General features: G+C 46.6%; 1 protein-coding gene across 2 annotated transcripts in view; it reads left to right on the top strand.

Annotated features, from left to right (window-relative positions):
• Positions 1-17,692, top strand: part of kalrna (kalirin RhoGEF kinase a) — a 205,455-nt gene that overhangs the window by 71,929 nt on the left and 115,834 nt on the right. For both annotated transcript variants that reach the window (XM_052606894.1, XM_052606893.1), the window contains exons 2-3: positions 10,558-10,632; positions 16,687-16,801. In XM_052606894.1, the coding sequence (XP_052462854.1) occupies positions 10,558-10,632; positions 16,687-16,801 (190 nt within the window). The remainder of the gene's footprint in view (positions 1-10,557; positions 10,633-16,686; positions 16,802-17,692) is intronic.

Raw genomic sequence — 17,692 nt, 5'->3', positions numbered from 1 at the left:
CCTCTCAGCTTCTAATTAGCAGTGTGACATGCATTCTCTATCAATACTTCATGGACTTTTCTGTGTTTTTGCATGTGAAGGGTGAGGGAATGTCATGAGGTTTTAGTTAGAAAACTGTCCAAGAGAAAAACAAGATACAATGTTTGTAATAAAAGGCTAAATGTTGAATGTGAGATGGTGTGATAACTGTTGCTGACATGCATATGGTGCTTAGAGTGTGTGTGTCCTGCCAAATGTTGAAAATATTAAAACATAGAAGTGTGTGTTTTTTTTTACTTACACATTTGTAATGATGTTTTAAATCAATGACTAAATGCAACATTGAATAACACAATATAGTTAAAATAATAGTCAAGTCCTTTAGTATGTTAGTCAACAAATCATCAAAATAAGTTCCTCTTCAGGAACTCGAGCTGCGTCAAAAGCGCTTTGGGGAACGCGCCCAGCGTGCGCGACTCTGAATATCGTGTGAAATCAGACCAATGGAAGGGCGTGACGTCACCGGCGGAGTGACGTAAGCGACCAGGAAGCTATAAAAGCACGTGCCACGCAGCTGGCGTCAGCTTCGCGTCTCTCAGCAAGCGCTCTGTGTGTGAATGTCAAACTGTTTGTCTGTGAGTCTTATTTACTGTTGTCTGTCCAGTTTAAGAGCTCCTAGACAATGCCCAAAAGCAAGGCGAAAGTTAAACATTCTGTCGATTCCAAATCGCGTTTTAGGCTGTGTGTTCCTCCCTGCCCAAGATATATAACGGGTGGGGATACACACAGCCTTTGCGTGGTTTGCCTGGGTTCGAAGCACGCTGAGTCGGCTCTCGAGGGGGCCGACTGCCCGCACTGTGAGCGTATGTCGGTGCGGATGCTTCGTTCCCGGAGGGCCCTCTTCGAGGAGGGGGCCTTCGCCAGTGTTCCCCGCGGTGCTGGTCCCGCTTCTGCTGAGGCAGAACGGCGGCTGCACTCGTGGGGTTCGCAAGTGGATCTGGTGGAGGGAATGGAGACGGGCCAGTCCCTATCTCCTTCCACTTCTGCCAGATCCGGTACCCAATCCCTAGAGTCGGAAGCACGCTCAGCGGTTCCTTCCACTCAGGGAGAGGGGTCGGCGCTCCGCCTCTCTTCCTCCGAGGAGGTTGATGTGGAGTCGCTCGACAGGGATTCGCCACCCCACTCGCCGCAGTATGAGGAGCTCTTGGAGGTGGTTACTCGCGCGGTGGCCAAGTTAAACATCGATTGGCCCACCGAGAAAGCAGCTGAACCGCAGAGAAGCAAGCTTGATGAACGCTTCCTGCGCGCGAGTCAGCCACCTCCCAGCCGGGGCCTGCCATTCTTTCCCGACCTGCACGAAGAGATCTCCAGGTCGTGGAAACGCCCATTCTCGGCCCGCCTCTACATCCCCTCGTCAGACTACTATGGGAACGTAGTGGGGATGGGAGAGCGCGGTTATAGAGCGATGCCCCCGGTGGAACAGACGCTCGCGAGCTATCTGTCCCCCGGTGCGGCGTCGTCTCTAAAGGCCCCGGCGTTGCCCTCAAAGCCACTAAGAACAACATTGGCTTTGGTGGGCAAAGGGTATGCGGCAGCAGGTCAGGCTGGTGCGTGTCTGCACACTATGGCGGTGTTACAGGCGTACCAAGCCGATCTGCTCAAGGAGCTAGATGAGGGAGAGGAGATCAAGTCCCATGACATCTCAGAGCTAAGAAGGACCGCTGATCTCTCCTTGGCGCCACAAAGGAGACCACTCGAGCGATTGGGCGGTCCATGGCAGCTATGGTGGCCGCGGAGAGGCACTTATGGTTGACCCTGTCCGATATGAAAGAGCGGGACAGGGTCTGCCTCATGGACGCCCCGATCCAGCCGACTGGCCTGTTCGGCGACGCAGTCAATTCTGTCGTCGACAGGTTTCAGGAGGCTCGCAAGAAAGCGGCGGCGTTCCATAAGTTCCTCCCTCGTCGCTCCCTTGGGGCATCTGGGCGGGAGATGCCCCAGCCGCTCCCTAGCTCTTCGTACCGCGAGGCCCAGAAGCAGAGCGTCGCCTCTCGTGCTCCTCCGCGTCGGGAACGAGAGTCTCGACGACGCTCTCGGCCGAGGACTTCCCAGCCCAAACAAGATCTCAGGGCGGTTATTGAAGCTAAGAAGTCCTCGGCCAAGAAACCCTGACGCCAACAACCCAGGGTTTCAGAGGGCAGCCTCTGCTGGGGTAGAGCGGTACACACCGCAGTACACGGTGCCCGTCTCCCCTCAGCACCCTCTGGGGGCCGGTCTGCCAACCCTGCCAGTGTTCCAGGGCGCAGCAGGTCCCAGCGAGCATCGCTCTCAGTATCTTCCGCCCGTGCGCGTAGCGGGGCTGAGACGCTCGCCGCCCCTGCGGGGGCCTCTTACACCAGAGATCAGTCTCGAGAGACTGGTTCCCTTAGTAGATTATTTAGCAGCGTGGAAACTACTGCCAAATGTATCTCGATGGGTCCTGCACACAGTAGAAAAAGGCTACCGCATTCAGTTCGGCTCCGTGCCGCCAGTATTCAACGGGGTTGTTCAGACAGTAGTCGGCCTCAGGCAGGGTCTGGTTATGGAACAGGAAGTGAAAACCCTATTAGAGAAGGAGGCCATCGAGGTGGTCCCTCCTCAAGACAGGGAGTCCGGATTTTACAGCCGGTATTTCATAGTTCCCAAGAAGGATGGGGGGCTGCGTCCGATTATAGACTTGAGGGTCTTAAATCGTTCAGTTATGAGACTAAAATTCAGAATGCTCACAATCAAGCAAGTTGTAGCGCAGATCAGGTCCCAGGACTGGTTTGTCACAATAGATCTCAAAGACGCATATTTTCATATATCCATCCTTCCACATCACAGGAAGTTTCTGAGGTTCGCTTTCGGGGGCGAAGCTTACCAATATCGAGTACTTCCCTTCGGCCTTGCACTCTCACCCCGCACGTTCACAAAATGTGTAGACGCGGCTCTGGTCCCCCTGCGCATGCAGGGCATCCGCATTCTCAACTATATCGACGATTGGTTGATCTTAGCTCAGTCAGAGCAGGCTGCGGTTCGGCATCGAGATGTCGTCCTCGCACATATGGGGGAGCTGGGTTTGAGACTGAACGCCAAGAAGAGTGTGCTTTCTCCATTTCAGAGAACCACCTATCTAGGCGTAGTATGGGATTCGACCACGATGCAGGCACGATTGTCCCCTGCTCGTATCGAGTCGATCCGCATCTCAGTCGAGAGAGTCAAAGAAGGCCAGTCACTCACTGTCAAACAATTTCAGAGATTGTTGGGTCTGATGGCAGCTGCGTCCAACGTGATACCTCTTGGCCTGCTGTACATGAGGCCCCTGCAGTGGTGGCTCAAGACCAAGGGATTTTCCCCGAGGGGCAATCTACTTCGCACTATCAAGGTCACGCGGCGCTGCCTACGTGCCTTAGATGTATGGAAGAAACCTTGGTTCTTGAAACAGGGCCCGGTGCTGGGAGCTCTTTGTCGCCGTGTAACGCTAGTGACAGATGCATCCCTCACTGGTTGGGGTGCAGTCATGAGTGGCCACCCTGCCCGTGGTCTGTGGAGCGATCGCCATCGAACATGGCATATCAATTGTCTAGAAATGCTAGCAATTTTTCGTGCACTGAAGCACTTCCTCCCAAACCTAAGGGGTCACCATGTGTTGGTGCGCACCGACAACACATCGGTGGTCTCCTATATCAACCACCAGGGAGGTCTGCGTTCGCGCCCTTTGTACAAGCTGGCGCACCAGATCCTGGTGTGCTCCCAGAGCAAACTCCTCTCACTAAGAGCAGTATATATTCCTGGGAAACAAAATGTGGGAGCAGACATACTGTCGAGGCAGGGGCCGAGGCCCGGGGAATGGAAACTTCACTCACAAGTAGTGAAGCAGATATGGAGAATATTTGGCAGGGCTCAAGTAGACCTATTTGCATCTCAAGAGACGTCTCAATGCCCCCTTTGGTTCTCTCTAGTTCATCCAGCTCCTCTGGGACTGGGCGCTATGGTACAGACCTGGCCGAGGCTTCGTCTGTAAGCATTTCCCCCTATTGCTCTGCTCCCGGGAGTTCTGGCGAGAGTGCGCCGGGACGGGGTTTCAGAGGGCAGCCTCTGCTGGGGTAGAGCGGTACACACCGCAGTACACGGTGCCCGTCTCCCCTCAGCACCCTCTGGGGGCCGGTCTGCCAACCCTGCCAGTGTTCCAGGGCGCAGCAGGTCCCAGCGAGCATCGCTCTCAGTATCTTCCGCCCGTGCGCGTAGCGGGGCTGAGACGCTCGCCGCCCCTGCGGGGGCCTCTTACACCAGAGATCAGTCTCGAGAGACTGGTTCCCTTAGTAGATTAACCACCAGGGAGGTCTGCGTTCGCGCCCTTTGTACAAGCTGGCGCACCAGATCCTGGTGTGCTCCCAGAGCAAACTCCTCTCACTAAGAGCAGTATATATTCCTGGGAAACAAAATGTGGGAGCAGACATACTGTCGAGGCAGGGGCCGAGGCCCGGGGAATGGAAACTTCACTCACAAGTAGTGAAGCAGATATGGAGAATATTTGGCAGGGCTCAAGTAGACCTATTTGCATCTCAAGAGACGTCTCAATGCCCCCTTTGGTTCTCTCTAGTTCATCCAGCTCCTCTGGGACTGGGCGCTATGGTACAGACCTGGCCGAGGCTTCGTCTGTACGCATTTCCCCCTATTGCTCTGCTCCCGGGAGTTCTGGCGAGAGTGCGCCGGGACGGGGTCCGTCTGTTGTTAGTAGCCCCGTTCTGGCCGGGCCGAGTATGGTTCTCAGATCTAGTCTCGCTCCTCGACGGCTCTCCGTGGGAGATACCGATCAGGACAGACCTTCTCTCGCAGGCGCAGGGTACGATAATTCACCCTCGCCCGGAGTTGTGGAAGCTGTGGGTGTGGCCCCTGAGGGGGTACAACTTTTAGCAGCCGGTCTCTCAACCGAGGTTGTTGAGACCCTTCTCCAATCCAGAGCTCCCTCAACGAGGAAACTGTACGCCCTGAGGTGGAAACTCTTCACCTCATGGTGCAGAGACCGCCAGCTAGACCCAGCAAACTGCCCGATTGGTACAGTTCTGGAGTTTCTACAGGCGAGGCTCTCTGCAGGGTTGACCCACTCCACGCTGAAGGTTTACATGGCGGCTATTGCGGCCTACCACGCCCTTCTCGATGGCCAGTCTTTGGGAAGACACCCCCTAGTTACACGTTTCCTCAGCGGTGTGCTGCGGCTGAAACCTCCAGTACGGTCCCGTATTCCCCCGTGGGACCTGGTTGTGGTGTTAGAGGCAATGTGCAGACCCCCATTTGAACCTATTCAAGATATCTCAGACAGACATCTTACACTTAAAACCTCCTTTCTGTTGGCTATCACCTCTCTGCGGAGAGTAGGAGACCTTCAGGCCCTCTCTGTGGCCCCTACTTATCTTGAATTTGCACCAGGCATGACTAAAGCGTTCATATACCCTTGAGCGGGATATGTTCCTAAGGTTCCCTCTGTTACACCACAACCTGTCGTACTGCAGGCTTTCTGTCCTCCTCCCTTTCGGGAGCCCGACCAGGCGAAGCTAAATTGTATGTGTCCAGTTAGAGCGCTGGACGCATACGTCCACAGAGCTGCCCTGTGGAGAAAGACCGATCAATTGCTTGTATGCTACGGTCCCCCCAAGAGGGGTTTTCCTGCTTCTAAGCAGACTATCAGTCGTTGGATAGTCGAGGCTATCAACGCTTCCTATGAGTCCTCTGGTCGTCCCCCACTGTCGGGAGCCAAGGCTCACTCTACTCGGGGTATGGCGGCCTCCAAGGCCTTCTTAGCAGGTGTATCCATGCTGGACATCTGCAACGCTGCGGGATGGTCCACGCCCTCCACGTTTGTCAGATTCTATGGCCTAGAAATGCCAGTCACTCCAGGAGCTTCAGTCCTCCTGACCTAAGCTGTGCTCTTCGGATACACACTAGGCAGGGGTTTGGTAGTCTGGCGGCGTTGGTACTCGTTCCCCAAAGCGCTTTTGATGCAGCTCGAGTTCCTGAAGAGGAACGTCTCTAGGTTACGTATGTAACCCTAGTTCCTCGAGGGAACGAGACGCTGCGTCTCGGAGCCATACCCCCGGCACCCCTGCCGGCGCTTGCTGGTACTCGAAGCTGATGCCAGCTGCGTGGCACGTGCTTTTATAGCTTCCTGGTCGCTTACGTCACTCCGCCGGTGACGTCACGCTCTTCCATTGGTCTGATTTCACACGATATTCAGAGTCGCGCACGCTGGGCGCGTTCCCCAAAGCGCTTTTGACGCAGCGTCTCGTTCCCTCGAGGAACTAGGGTTACATACATCGAGGACCCCCTTGAAAACGAGATGCTTCATCTCAAGGGGTTATCCTCAACAATAAATTTCAAACAATAAATTTCAAACATACGTAACCTAGAGACGTTTATTCTTTAATATAATTTAAAATTAAGCTGTATGCTAAGATTGCTCTGAAGATCAGTGTTTAAATGTGTGTGTGTGTTGTAATTCTGGTCTGTCTTGTAACGAATGTTTCAGCTGTACTAGAGTCACGCTGGAGAAAGCAGGCCAAAGCTTCTTTTGATGGGATGAGTTTGACCTGGTTTCTTTGTGGATGTGTTGCTGGGGGTTACGGTGTCCTTGACAACAGAGACAGGGTCCGGGAAGATTTCTGTGTTACTACTGTTTTATTTTAGTATTTATGAGAAGTTTGCTGTCATTGTTGACTCATTATCTCATAGTAACAAATACGTAGATTCCAGTGAGGACAAATCTCAAGACGGTTTGGTCATTGCGCACTAGATCTTCTTACACTGCTATAATTCATACATGCCGCAAGTGCACAGATTTACTGAACACAGACAAGATCCAAAGCTTAAAACAAAAACACACAGCCACCCAACATCCCGTATCTTCTCAACAATACATGTACACAATACAGTGTACATCAGGTACATTATAAACAAAATTTGTATATAAAACAAAGATTATCAGAGTATATTTTACACTAAAATACTAGTGTATTTGTCTGTCTACTTCAACATAATCCAATGCCATTTCTTTGTAATTAATTCTCAAATTTATTAGCAAATGGTTTCTTGTCTGGTTTCTTTCTCAGTTCTGTAGACGGCCCTAAAGAAATGCTCTTTCTTCACGATACATGCTGAAAACACTGATGACAGTGAATGCTTGATGCAGCCTGCTAACATTCATTCAGCACTTGCCAGCTGTCTCTTAACAAAGGATCAAACTATGCAGTCTGTTAAATAGCTGAAAATTAGGCCCTATTCAAGACACAAAGCCAGATGATGTCACATTCACTTGATTCACTTTTTATATAATGAAGTCGTCAAACTTCTCTGCAGGGTCTGAGCTGTTACATGCAGTAGGGTCCTGTATTAAACTTCTCTGAGCACATTTTCAACTAATTTAATTATGCATTCGGTTTACTTTTCAGTGTACTAGAGACTAAAGTGAAAAGGGAATGATGTCAGGAAGAGCTACAAAAAAGACAATCCAACTCAAATATTTGTTGAATAGTTGTATTTGTTGTTGAGAAAATGTGATGTGTACAGTATGGGTGATGCACTGAAACACTTATTCCCAGCTCCTTGGCAAAGATGTGATGCTTGATGGAGATGCTGAACTGGCTTGTGTCATGTTACAGTGCTGTCAGATTTGCAAACATATTTTGTTTTTTAAGCCATTTTTTACCAAGATTTGTTTGAAACTATTCATCAACTGTTTGTGAATTTCTTGAATGCAATGGATAATGTGGTTGAGAGGTAAAACTTTGAAATGGGTTTCAGTGTGACATGGTCTTGAGAACATGCTAAAATACACATAAAATGCCATGCAGGCACACGGGGGACAATGATTCACTAATATGAATTTACATGTGTAATTAAAGATTACGTTAAGCTTTATTGACGTAATTTCAATCACCACATAAAGGTTGAACATATAGTATTTAAAAAGTATAGCCAAAGCAATATACAGAGTTGCATCATATTTCAATGCTAATGGTGTGATCATATTACAAAGTTCTGCTTACACAGAGAAAAATCCAGCCACTGAAATGATGTCAGTATACTTTAAAAGGTATCCCAAAACTCAAAAGGACAATTTAGGCAAATGTAAAGCTCAAATAGCACATCTTTACTAAATAATTGATCCAAAATACAAGCAGCGTGTCTGTGCTTTTAAAATTCTACTTCCTTTTTAAGAGCTTATTTCTGTGAAGATGATCAAAATTAAAGTCAGGTCCTAGTTATTTTTGTGATAATGGACAATTTACTACAAAAACATGTTGTGGATTTTAACTTATGGGCTTAATTTATGTTGGACCTGCACACACTGTATAGAGCAGAAGATGAATACGGTTTAAGGGTGTTCATTAAGCTTCATCAACACCACAGAACAAGGTGAGAAACATGCACAAGAGATTATTTATGCTCCTCGAAACGTTAATATTACTGAGGCGCTGTGAAAATATCAATGTCTTGCTCTGAGGGCGAGGGGTACAGTGCACTTCCCCTATGCCCTTCATCAATTCTCCAGTCGCCTTAATACTGGACAGACAGTTTAAGAACTAATGCAGGTGTTTGTGTGAGCTGAGCGCAGCTGATGTTGCCTCTCATATTAATGGGACTGGAGATAGAGCGGCCTGAGCTGTCTTTCTGTAATCCAAGCCCTCATTTCTGCCCAATTATTGTTCCTCATCTCTCAGTCCATCCCTCACTCTGTGCCTCCGGTGTTTCTCCTTATTTTCTAATTTACTCTTTCATCCCACCTCTCAAACACCACTCACCCTGTTATTGGAGGTACAGAGAGTACAGATGTCTTTTCTAATGACTCCCACCTGATTTAACAAGCATTTTCCACAATCAGGGGCCATGTGCTAAAGTACAGTAGTGTTAAAGTAGTGTATAAAGTCATGTGCATTAAAAAAAGGATTTTTGCAATTTCAATGCAGTTTTCCACACCTTACGTTTAAAATTTGGATTTACCTTTCAATTTATTTGATCAAATAATGAGCCAAGAAAGATTTGTTAAAGAGAGCATTATGTAATAACTGGAGTTTTGTGGCTTTTTGTCCATGTCTATTAGTCCTGCCCTTAAAAGCTGAGAGAGAAACTAAGAATTTAGAAAACGTAAACATTTCAAATTGTACAGACTTTTATTGTACAGATCAACCATGCTATTTTAGCTTCTATATGTCTTTAAACTCTTTTATTGTGATTCATACCCAAGTGCTCCACATTGTGCAGTGCTGTACCAGGTGAGCTACAGAGCAAGTTTACTATGTCAGAAAAGCCATATATCGAGCTGGATATGTTATGCAAACATCAAAATGTATAAGTTTGAAAACCATGCACTATGGTGGAATTGTTCTGAGGTCATAACATGGTTTTGTGCAGAGAACTGTGTGGAAATTAGTCAATATCAGTTAATAATCTTCTTATAGTATTTTACTGCCACTCCCTGTTGAAGAAACAGCATATCTTGGTTATGTATGTTTTGAAGCTGGGATGCTGCAATGGTTTTAAAAGCTGAAGCAACTCTTGTATGATCATGTTACTCTCTGAACCTCTGTAATGCAGTCATTCATTAGCAGAGTCGCTCGTGTGTCTTTAATGCAAAGAATCAGCAGCATTGATCCACTCCTGTAAAATAGAGAGGAGTACAGTACTGAGGAGACATCTCACTTCAGATGGCTTGATCCTGAGTGTTTATGATGAATCTTATCGTCTCTCTCTCTGAGGACTGCTTTATGATAGTAAGATTAAAAAGTACAGACTGAGAGGAGGTGGTGGGGGTCATGATAAAATCCCTTAGAATCCCCTTAGAGGGAAAAAAGACCACTGTTTGTTGTATATTTTATAATGGCTTTATATTTAACAGGCTGTTTAACAGCTGTTTCACAACATAGCTGTTACTATATTTAGTATTTTTGCATGGCTGGAACACTTAATTGACCAATCAACATTCAGAATCAGAGCTATACATACTTAATGCAGTTTTGGTTGCTTCTCAATCAAAAGGCAGTATCCTATTAGGGCCACATATCGTAGGTTGTCTCAGTCAGAAGGATCCTTGTAAGGCAGCCTTCGTTTTGCGTTCTTCATTGCCTGCTTTGAAGGCTGCATCAAGCATATCCTTGGTGTTCTCCAATCACCCACAATCCTGTGCACACATTCCAATTCACAAAAAAAAAAAAGAAAGAAAAAGGCAGCACTCAATTGGCAATGATTAAATCATGTAATGCAAGACAAAAAAATAATTTCTTCCATTTTACTAATCACATAATTCTAAACCGTCCATGATGCAAACTACTGGGAGACCACTAATGGTTATCCTTCAATGTATTACTTTATTAGAAAGTCAATTAATATGAAGTGATTTTTATATAAATAATAATAAAAAAAAAACAAATAAATAACAAAAAATAAATTGTGAAACCTTAATGACGTAGCTATGTGGACTTTGTGTGTATTTCCTGTTTAACATTGAAATGCAATGAGTGATAATGAGACTACAAATGAAAATAACCTCATTTTTTCTTTCAGGGTCTTTCAGAAGTGAAGGAATTAAAGCATCTGATGTCCTTCTTGTTTTGAGAGAAAAAATAGCATTTGTATCAGGTGAGTGTGAAATGTGTGTGATGTTTTGAGCATGTCATTCTGTTGTTATTTACTCACACATTTTGAAAATGAATGATGGTTGACACTGGGCCTTCCTCATTTGGCTCTGGTGTTGATGGTACATCCAGCTACAGTGCGTCCAGATATGATATAATCTGTTATTAACTGATGCTGATGTGATGGGACTTGTGTTAATCTTGTAAAATTTGAGATAAATCAGCCATCAAATGCCTAATACAGTCATATGATGCTATTTCAACTTTTCCTTTCTCTTTGGAGTGTTACAAGCTCTTGGTGCATAAAGAAGATCTATAAAGTTGCAAAGACTAAAGTTTCAAATCCAAGACATATTCTTTATAAAAGAGTCAACCACGCCCTCCTAAAACAGCAAATTTTAACACGCCCCCACGTCTACGTCACTGTGTGGGAAGATTTGCATTACGCCTCCCAAATGTTCTTGCAAATAAAGAAGGCATAACTTTGATTCTTGCTGTAGTATTGTTGCCGCTGCCGCCATGCCATGGAGACGCTGTGTGTTTCGTTGTGAAAGCGAAACTACTTTGTTTGGCCTTCCAAAAGAGGACACATCTAGAAATCAGTGGTTAAGTTGTATTTAAAACACTGTTCCAAAACATTTCAACCGAAATATTCAGACATGTGCAGCACATTTTACAGAGGACTAGGACTGTTTCCTGTTTTTTTTGTTATTTCTCTGATCACAAATGCATGGTTTTATGGTTAAAATATACATACATAAAAACACAGTATAACTCATTACAATGAGCAATTATGTCCCCACTGGATGCAACCAATGCCTCATTTGTGATGGGTTTTTGTTTTGTAACATTTCCATAACACACTGAGGAATTCTGTCAATCACAACAAACTGACATGACATACAGCCAAGTATGGTGACCCATACTCAGAATTCGTTCTCTGCATTTAACCCATCCAAAGTGCACATACACAGCAGTGAACACACACACACACGGAGCAGTGGGCAGCCGTTTATGCTGCGCTGCCCAGGGAGCAGTTGGGGGTTTGGTGACTTGCTCAAGGGCAAAGTCATTGTATTGCCAGCCCAAGACTCAAACCCACAACCTTAGGGTTAGAAGTCATACTCTCTAACCACTAGGCCACGACTTCATGACTCCTGATTGATAAGTTGGCAATCAGAGCACACCTCGCTTTTCAGAATGATGAGCTTTGTCAAAATCGCTGCGTTTCAGAAAGGCGGGGCATAGAGGAGAAACAATAATGTACAGTATGTGGAAAATAATGTGTTCCCTTTTGATAGTTTTCTCATACTGCGTCTGGGGGAAAAGCTCCTTTTTTCCTCGATATTGAAGCTTTTTCAATAACGCAGTGCAACTGCACTGCCATTGGTTTAACCTGTAAACTTTTTTAAACCAATGACAGTGCTGCGTAGCTGCGTGAGCCTGTGGCGATGCAGCACCAAATGGGCGGGGCAAATGGCTATATAAGAATGCAATCGCCAGAAGAAATCATATCATTCCTTCAGCGACGACTTCACTTCGCTGGATCTTTGCTGAACGCCTTCGCCTGGAACGAGCTTGCCGTCGAAGAGGCACCGCAGTGGTCCAGCTGAGCCCTGCAGTGCCGGCATTCTCGCAGACAGCCGCTCTTAGCGCCGATCTCGGGCCACCCGCTTCCCGCTTCCGGCCGCTTCTCAGCGATCTCCTGCCGCCATCCGGCGATCACAAAAGAGCTTTTTCCAGCGGTTTTCACCGCTCTAAAAGAGCGTTTCTAACGCCATTTTAACGGCAGCGGCCATGCCGCGCCACAGCTGTGGCACATGCCGAGCCCCTCTGCATGATGATGACGGCCATGGTGAGTGTGTTTTCTGCCTGGGTAAACCCCACGCTGAGGCTGTACTCACTGAGACCTCATGCTGCTTTTGTGAGAGCATGAGTCTCGCCTCTCTGTGCTCGCGGATCGCTTTCTTTAATGAAACGCCAGGCGCCAGAGCTGGGATGGATGCCGAGCTTCTCTGCATCCTCTCCAAGGCTGTTGAGGAACTCCATCTGGAGTGGGCCCTCCCCTGAAGAGCCGACACACAGCAGGCTGCACGAGTGGTACCTGCCAGGACGCCGCCAGGCCCTCCGCCAGCGCTCTGACCCGTTCTTCCCTGAGGTTTATGATGAGCTGACAAATTCGTGGCGCGCCCCCTACTCGGCCTGTCTACACACTTCCTCTGCAGCTCTCAGCTCAGTAGACGGCGCTCAGGAGAAGGGCTATGAGCAATTGGACGAGGCCATGGCTGCTCACCTCTGCCCCCCTTCTGTGGGCCAAGCCGTTCAGAACTACACACCATGGCCATATTGCAAGTGTTCCAGGCAAAGCTTCTCCGTTCCCTGGATGAGTCTAGCCCTAGTGAACCTGCTTTTCGTGACCTCCGCAGCACCACAGATTTGGCCCTGCACACCATGAAAGCCACGGCCCAGGCCATCGGACGATCCATGGCCAACCTGGTTGCGCTGGAGCGCCACCTCTGGCTCAACCTAACAGAGATTAAGGAGAGAGACAAAGTGACCTTTCTCGATGCCCTAGTCTCTCCATCTGGTCTCTTCGGGCCAGCCGTAGAAAGGTTTACAGAGCGCTTCACTGCAGCACAGAAGTCGTCCCAGGACATGCGACACTTCCTGCCCAAGCGCTACACCTCTGCCCGAGTCGCCCCAGGACTGCACCGACTCATCACCAGAGCAAATCTGTCCCTTCTACCCCCCAGGCGGCGACCCCATAAGGAGCAGCACCCAGCTTGCCCCACTAGGCATGCTAAACCGCCTAGATGTCAGGGCACTGGGCAAAGGATTGTGCTGGACCCGACGCCCTCTAAATTCAAACTCAGCAGATTGAGATTCGCGTTCGAGGGTGTGGCTTACAAATATACAGTCCTTCCCTTTGGGCTGTCTCTAGTTCCCCGCACTTTCAAGAAGTGCATGAACGAGGCGTTTCCCCTCTGAGAAAGATGGGAATCCGCATTCTGAACTATCTCGACGACTGGCTCATTCTAGCCCAGTCACGAACCGATCTAGACCACAACAGATCCGTGCTCCTGAGCCACTTAGAGTGCCTAGGACTCAGGGTGAATTTCGCCAAGAGCTCTCTGCTCCCCAGCCAACGTATTATGTTACTGGGAGCAGTTTTCGACTCAGTCAATATGAGGGCGGTTATATCACCAGAGCGCGCCCTGGTACTTCAGCAGCTCATGGCCTCCGTCAGGAACAAAGCCTGTTTCCCTCTGAAGTTCTTTCAGAGGATGCTAGGGCTGATGGCTTCTGCCTCCCCAGTTTTACAGCTCGGCCTCCTAAGAATTCGGCCCCTGCAATACTGGCTGAAACTCCGGTTCCCACCTCATGCTTGGCGGCATGGCCGCTTTCGCATCAAGGTCAACCAGGCCTGTCTAGCAGCCCTGGAGCCTTGGATGAACCCTGTTTGGTTCAGACGTGGAGTACCCCTACAGGCGGTTTCCAGAAGGACGGTGCTCTCAACAGATGTGTCCAACCTGGGTTGGGGTGCTCTGTGCGAGGGCAGACCAGAAATGGTCAGTCTTCGTTGACTGGGGCTAAGCACAAAACGAAGACCCTGTTGAGTGTGACGTATCTCCGATACTGTCATTTCTCCAAGAGCGTCTAGACAATGGTCTCACCCCTTCCACACTCGAAGGTCTAACGTTCAAAACCGCTCTGCTACTTGCTCTAGCATCGGTCAAGCATGTTGGCGATTTGCAGGCCCTCTCGGTGAGCCCTGCATGTCTTGAGTTTGGGCCCAATGACTCAAAGGTCATTTTAAAACCCAGGCATAGCTACATCCCTAAAGTGCTCTTGATGCCATTCAGAGCACAGGTGATTTCCCTCTCAGCTCTGCCTCCGTTGTCAGGTGAGCAAGAGCTGGATTTACTCTGCCCAGTGAAGGCTTTGAGGATAAACATTGAGCGGTCACAGCCGTTCAGGCAATCTGACCAGCTTTTTGTCTGCTTTGGTGGCCGCACCAAGGGGTCTTCGGTCTCAAAGCAACGCCTCTCGCGTTGGATAGTTGAAGCTATCGCTCTATGTTACTCCTCTATGGGCCTTGAGTGCCCCATAGGAGTAAGAGCCCACTCTACTAGAGGGATGGCCTCTTCATAGGCCTGGTCTAGTGGTGTCTCAATCAAGGACATCTGTGAGGCGGCCGGCTGGTCCTCGCCGTCCACTTTTGTCAGATTCTATAACTTGGATATCCCGACCTTGCATGCTCGGGTTCTTTCGGTTTGATACGACGGCCTCTAGCAGACTCCGTCATCATACCACCTCCAGGGAGCTAGCTCCCTCTTAGCAGTGTAACGTCAAGGGTTCGATGGCTCTGGCCCTCTCACTTATCCTCTTCAAGATAAGTCTTGTCGTTCCCTACCGTGGCACGGCGCGGTTGAATTCGTTCCCCATACGCAATATGAATGAAGTATCGAAAGGGAACGTACTCGGTTACAAACGAAACCTTGGTTCCCTGAGATACTGAACGAGTACTGCGTTATATGCCGTGCCACGAGGCTGCGGCTTCAGTGTCGACGCTTCAGTCGTATGACCTGATTTCCTCTGGCGATTGCCTGCTTATATAGCCATTCACCCCACCAATTTTAGCGAGCTTTGGCGCGCTGCATCGCCACAGGCTTGCGTAGCTACGCAACGCTGTCATTGGTTTAAAAAAGTTTACAGATTAAACCAATGGCAGCGCAGTTGCACTGCGTTATTGAAAAGGCTTCAGTATCGAGGAAAAAAGGAGATTTTCCCCCATACGCAGTACTCGTTCAGTATCTCAGGGAACCGAGGTTATGTTCGGAACCAAGTACGTTTTTTAAAACCTTACACCACATAAACACATTATATTACACAAAATACACAAATAATTTTATATGACCCGTTTAATGATTTGAAACTGCTAAAATGAGTTTTATACGAGTTATGAATGAAATCAGTTTCAAAAAAAGTGTTCAAGACACTTTATTTTGGGAGAAAACAGGGATGAGTCTCTAGAAGTGCAGTGTTGATTTGTCAGCATAATCTCTGGCTGTTTTTTTGCCTTCGTCCTTCATCTCTAATACACATTTCTATCATGGATCCTGTTCTCTACCCCCCCTTTATCCCCACCATTTTCATGACCTAATCTTCTCTCTCCTTGCCTTCCCTCAAAACTCACTTGATTAGAAGGGTTATTCATTTCTGTAGCACACACAGTATATGTATAGAAGATGAGCAGTAGTAATAATAGTAAAGCTAGCCACAGAAAACTCTTTATATGCTATCTTCTAAGACTTATTTAACTTTGTCAGAGGAAGAGAACGAGAGAACGCAAACATGTTGAATTATACATTTTCATCCCATTTCATCTCATTTTTGTAAATGTACATTTTACTATTTAAATTAAAATATATGCAATGTGTCACTCTGGGACTTCAGGTAATCTCCTTATAACCATAAATACATGGTGATTCATAGTTGTTACTTCCTGACCCAGAATTGTGACTGTATATGCAATGCAAGGTTGATGTGACGAAGAGGCTGAGGCGGTCGGATCCATCTGCAGTATTTTATTAACACAGGTAAGCCAGCAGAGATAGACAGTCATAGAACTCAAGGAGACTAGGCAAGGCTAGTATAAATTACTCAAAACAGCAGACAGGTAAGGGCAATCCAAGAATCGTAACTCAAACAGGCGTGGGTCAAAGGGCTGACAGCTTAGGTTCACAAACGAGATTTGAGTCCAAGTCAAAATCACAAGAACAAACACGAGAAACAAGCTAGAGGCAGAGTTAGGGTAAATCAAGACTTCACAAATGAACAATCAGCAGAGCAGTCCAGATAAAGGGGAGCTGAGGATACACAGGTGATAATCATGCAATGATAAGGAGATTAATCAGGAGATAATGAGCAGAGTTGAGTAATAGGCAAAGCAGTCCTAATACCCAGGAGAGAGGTATCTGGTGAAACCAGGAGGAGGCGTTGTCGAGCGTTCCGTGACAGTTGAACTATTTATGTATTTATTTATTTTTGTATGCAGGAGGTCGTGATAAGAGAGGTGGCCCCATCCTGACCTTTCCTGCCAGGAGTAACCATGACCGAATAAAGCAAGAGGACCTGAGACGACTCGTGACGTACCTGTCCACTGTGCCCAGGTCAGCTTAATGTTAATGTGAGGATTAAACAAACTGCCAAGCAGACATGAGTATTATGGATGTCCATGTGTCTAAACACTGTGTAAACAGGTCTCTGCTCTCCTCTCCTGTGATCAGTAATAGCATTACAAGAATCATACAGCATAGTGTAATATCAGTCTGAAATAAGTATCTTATTAAAGGATCACAGAGTAATATATTCACAGCACAGGAATTTGATTAAACTCTGCCTTACTGTGGTTTTGTTCTCTAAGCTCCTCACAGAAATAATTATTCAAGAACAAGCATTATATTCCCAAGGTGAAAAGTTGTGTTTGCAAAACTGGAAACTGAATTGCATAACTCAAGATTCTAGACACTCTATACACGACTTCTATAATTAATTATTATGCATGCCATTTTAATGAGCTCATATTATGTAGTGTACTTTTACCAAAAGAATGTGTACAGTGTTTTCAGGTTCTTAAATACATTCATAAAAATTGCAGTCTTTAAACATATGGGCAACCTAATAATTTAAACCATAATGTAAATGTATAGGCCTTGAAGTCATGGATTTCAAAGGCATTTACAGTATTTATTTATTTATTCATTCATTCGTATCTAATTAAATTAATATATATATATATATATATATATATATATATATATATATATATATATATATATATATATATATATATATATAAAAGATGAAATATTTATGAAAAATATTTAATTGAAAATGTTTGTTTGTTTGTTTAAAATTATTAATAGCAGTAGTCATTGGTTGGAACATTTTTTTATGAAAATCTTTTAAAATGATCTAAACTGCAGCCTGTAAATAATTATTGACAACCTTAAATCCTTGAAAAGTCATCGATTTCAATGATACCTTTTACATCTTTAAAA

This window comes from Carassius gibelio, chromosome A9 (genome assembly GCF_023724105.1).
Source record: "Carassius gibelio isolate Cgi1373 ecotype wild population from Czech Republic chromosome A9, carGib1.2-hapl.c, whole genome shotgun sequence".
NCBI lineage: Eukaryota > Metazoa > Chordata > Actinopteri > Cypriniformes > Cyprinidae > Carassius > Carassius gibelio.
Note: the sequence above shows the minus strand (reverse complement) of the source record. Positions and strands in the feature narration are given on the sequence as shown.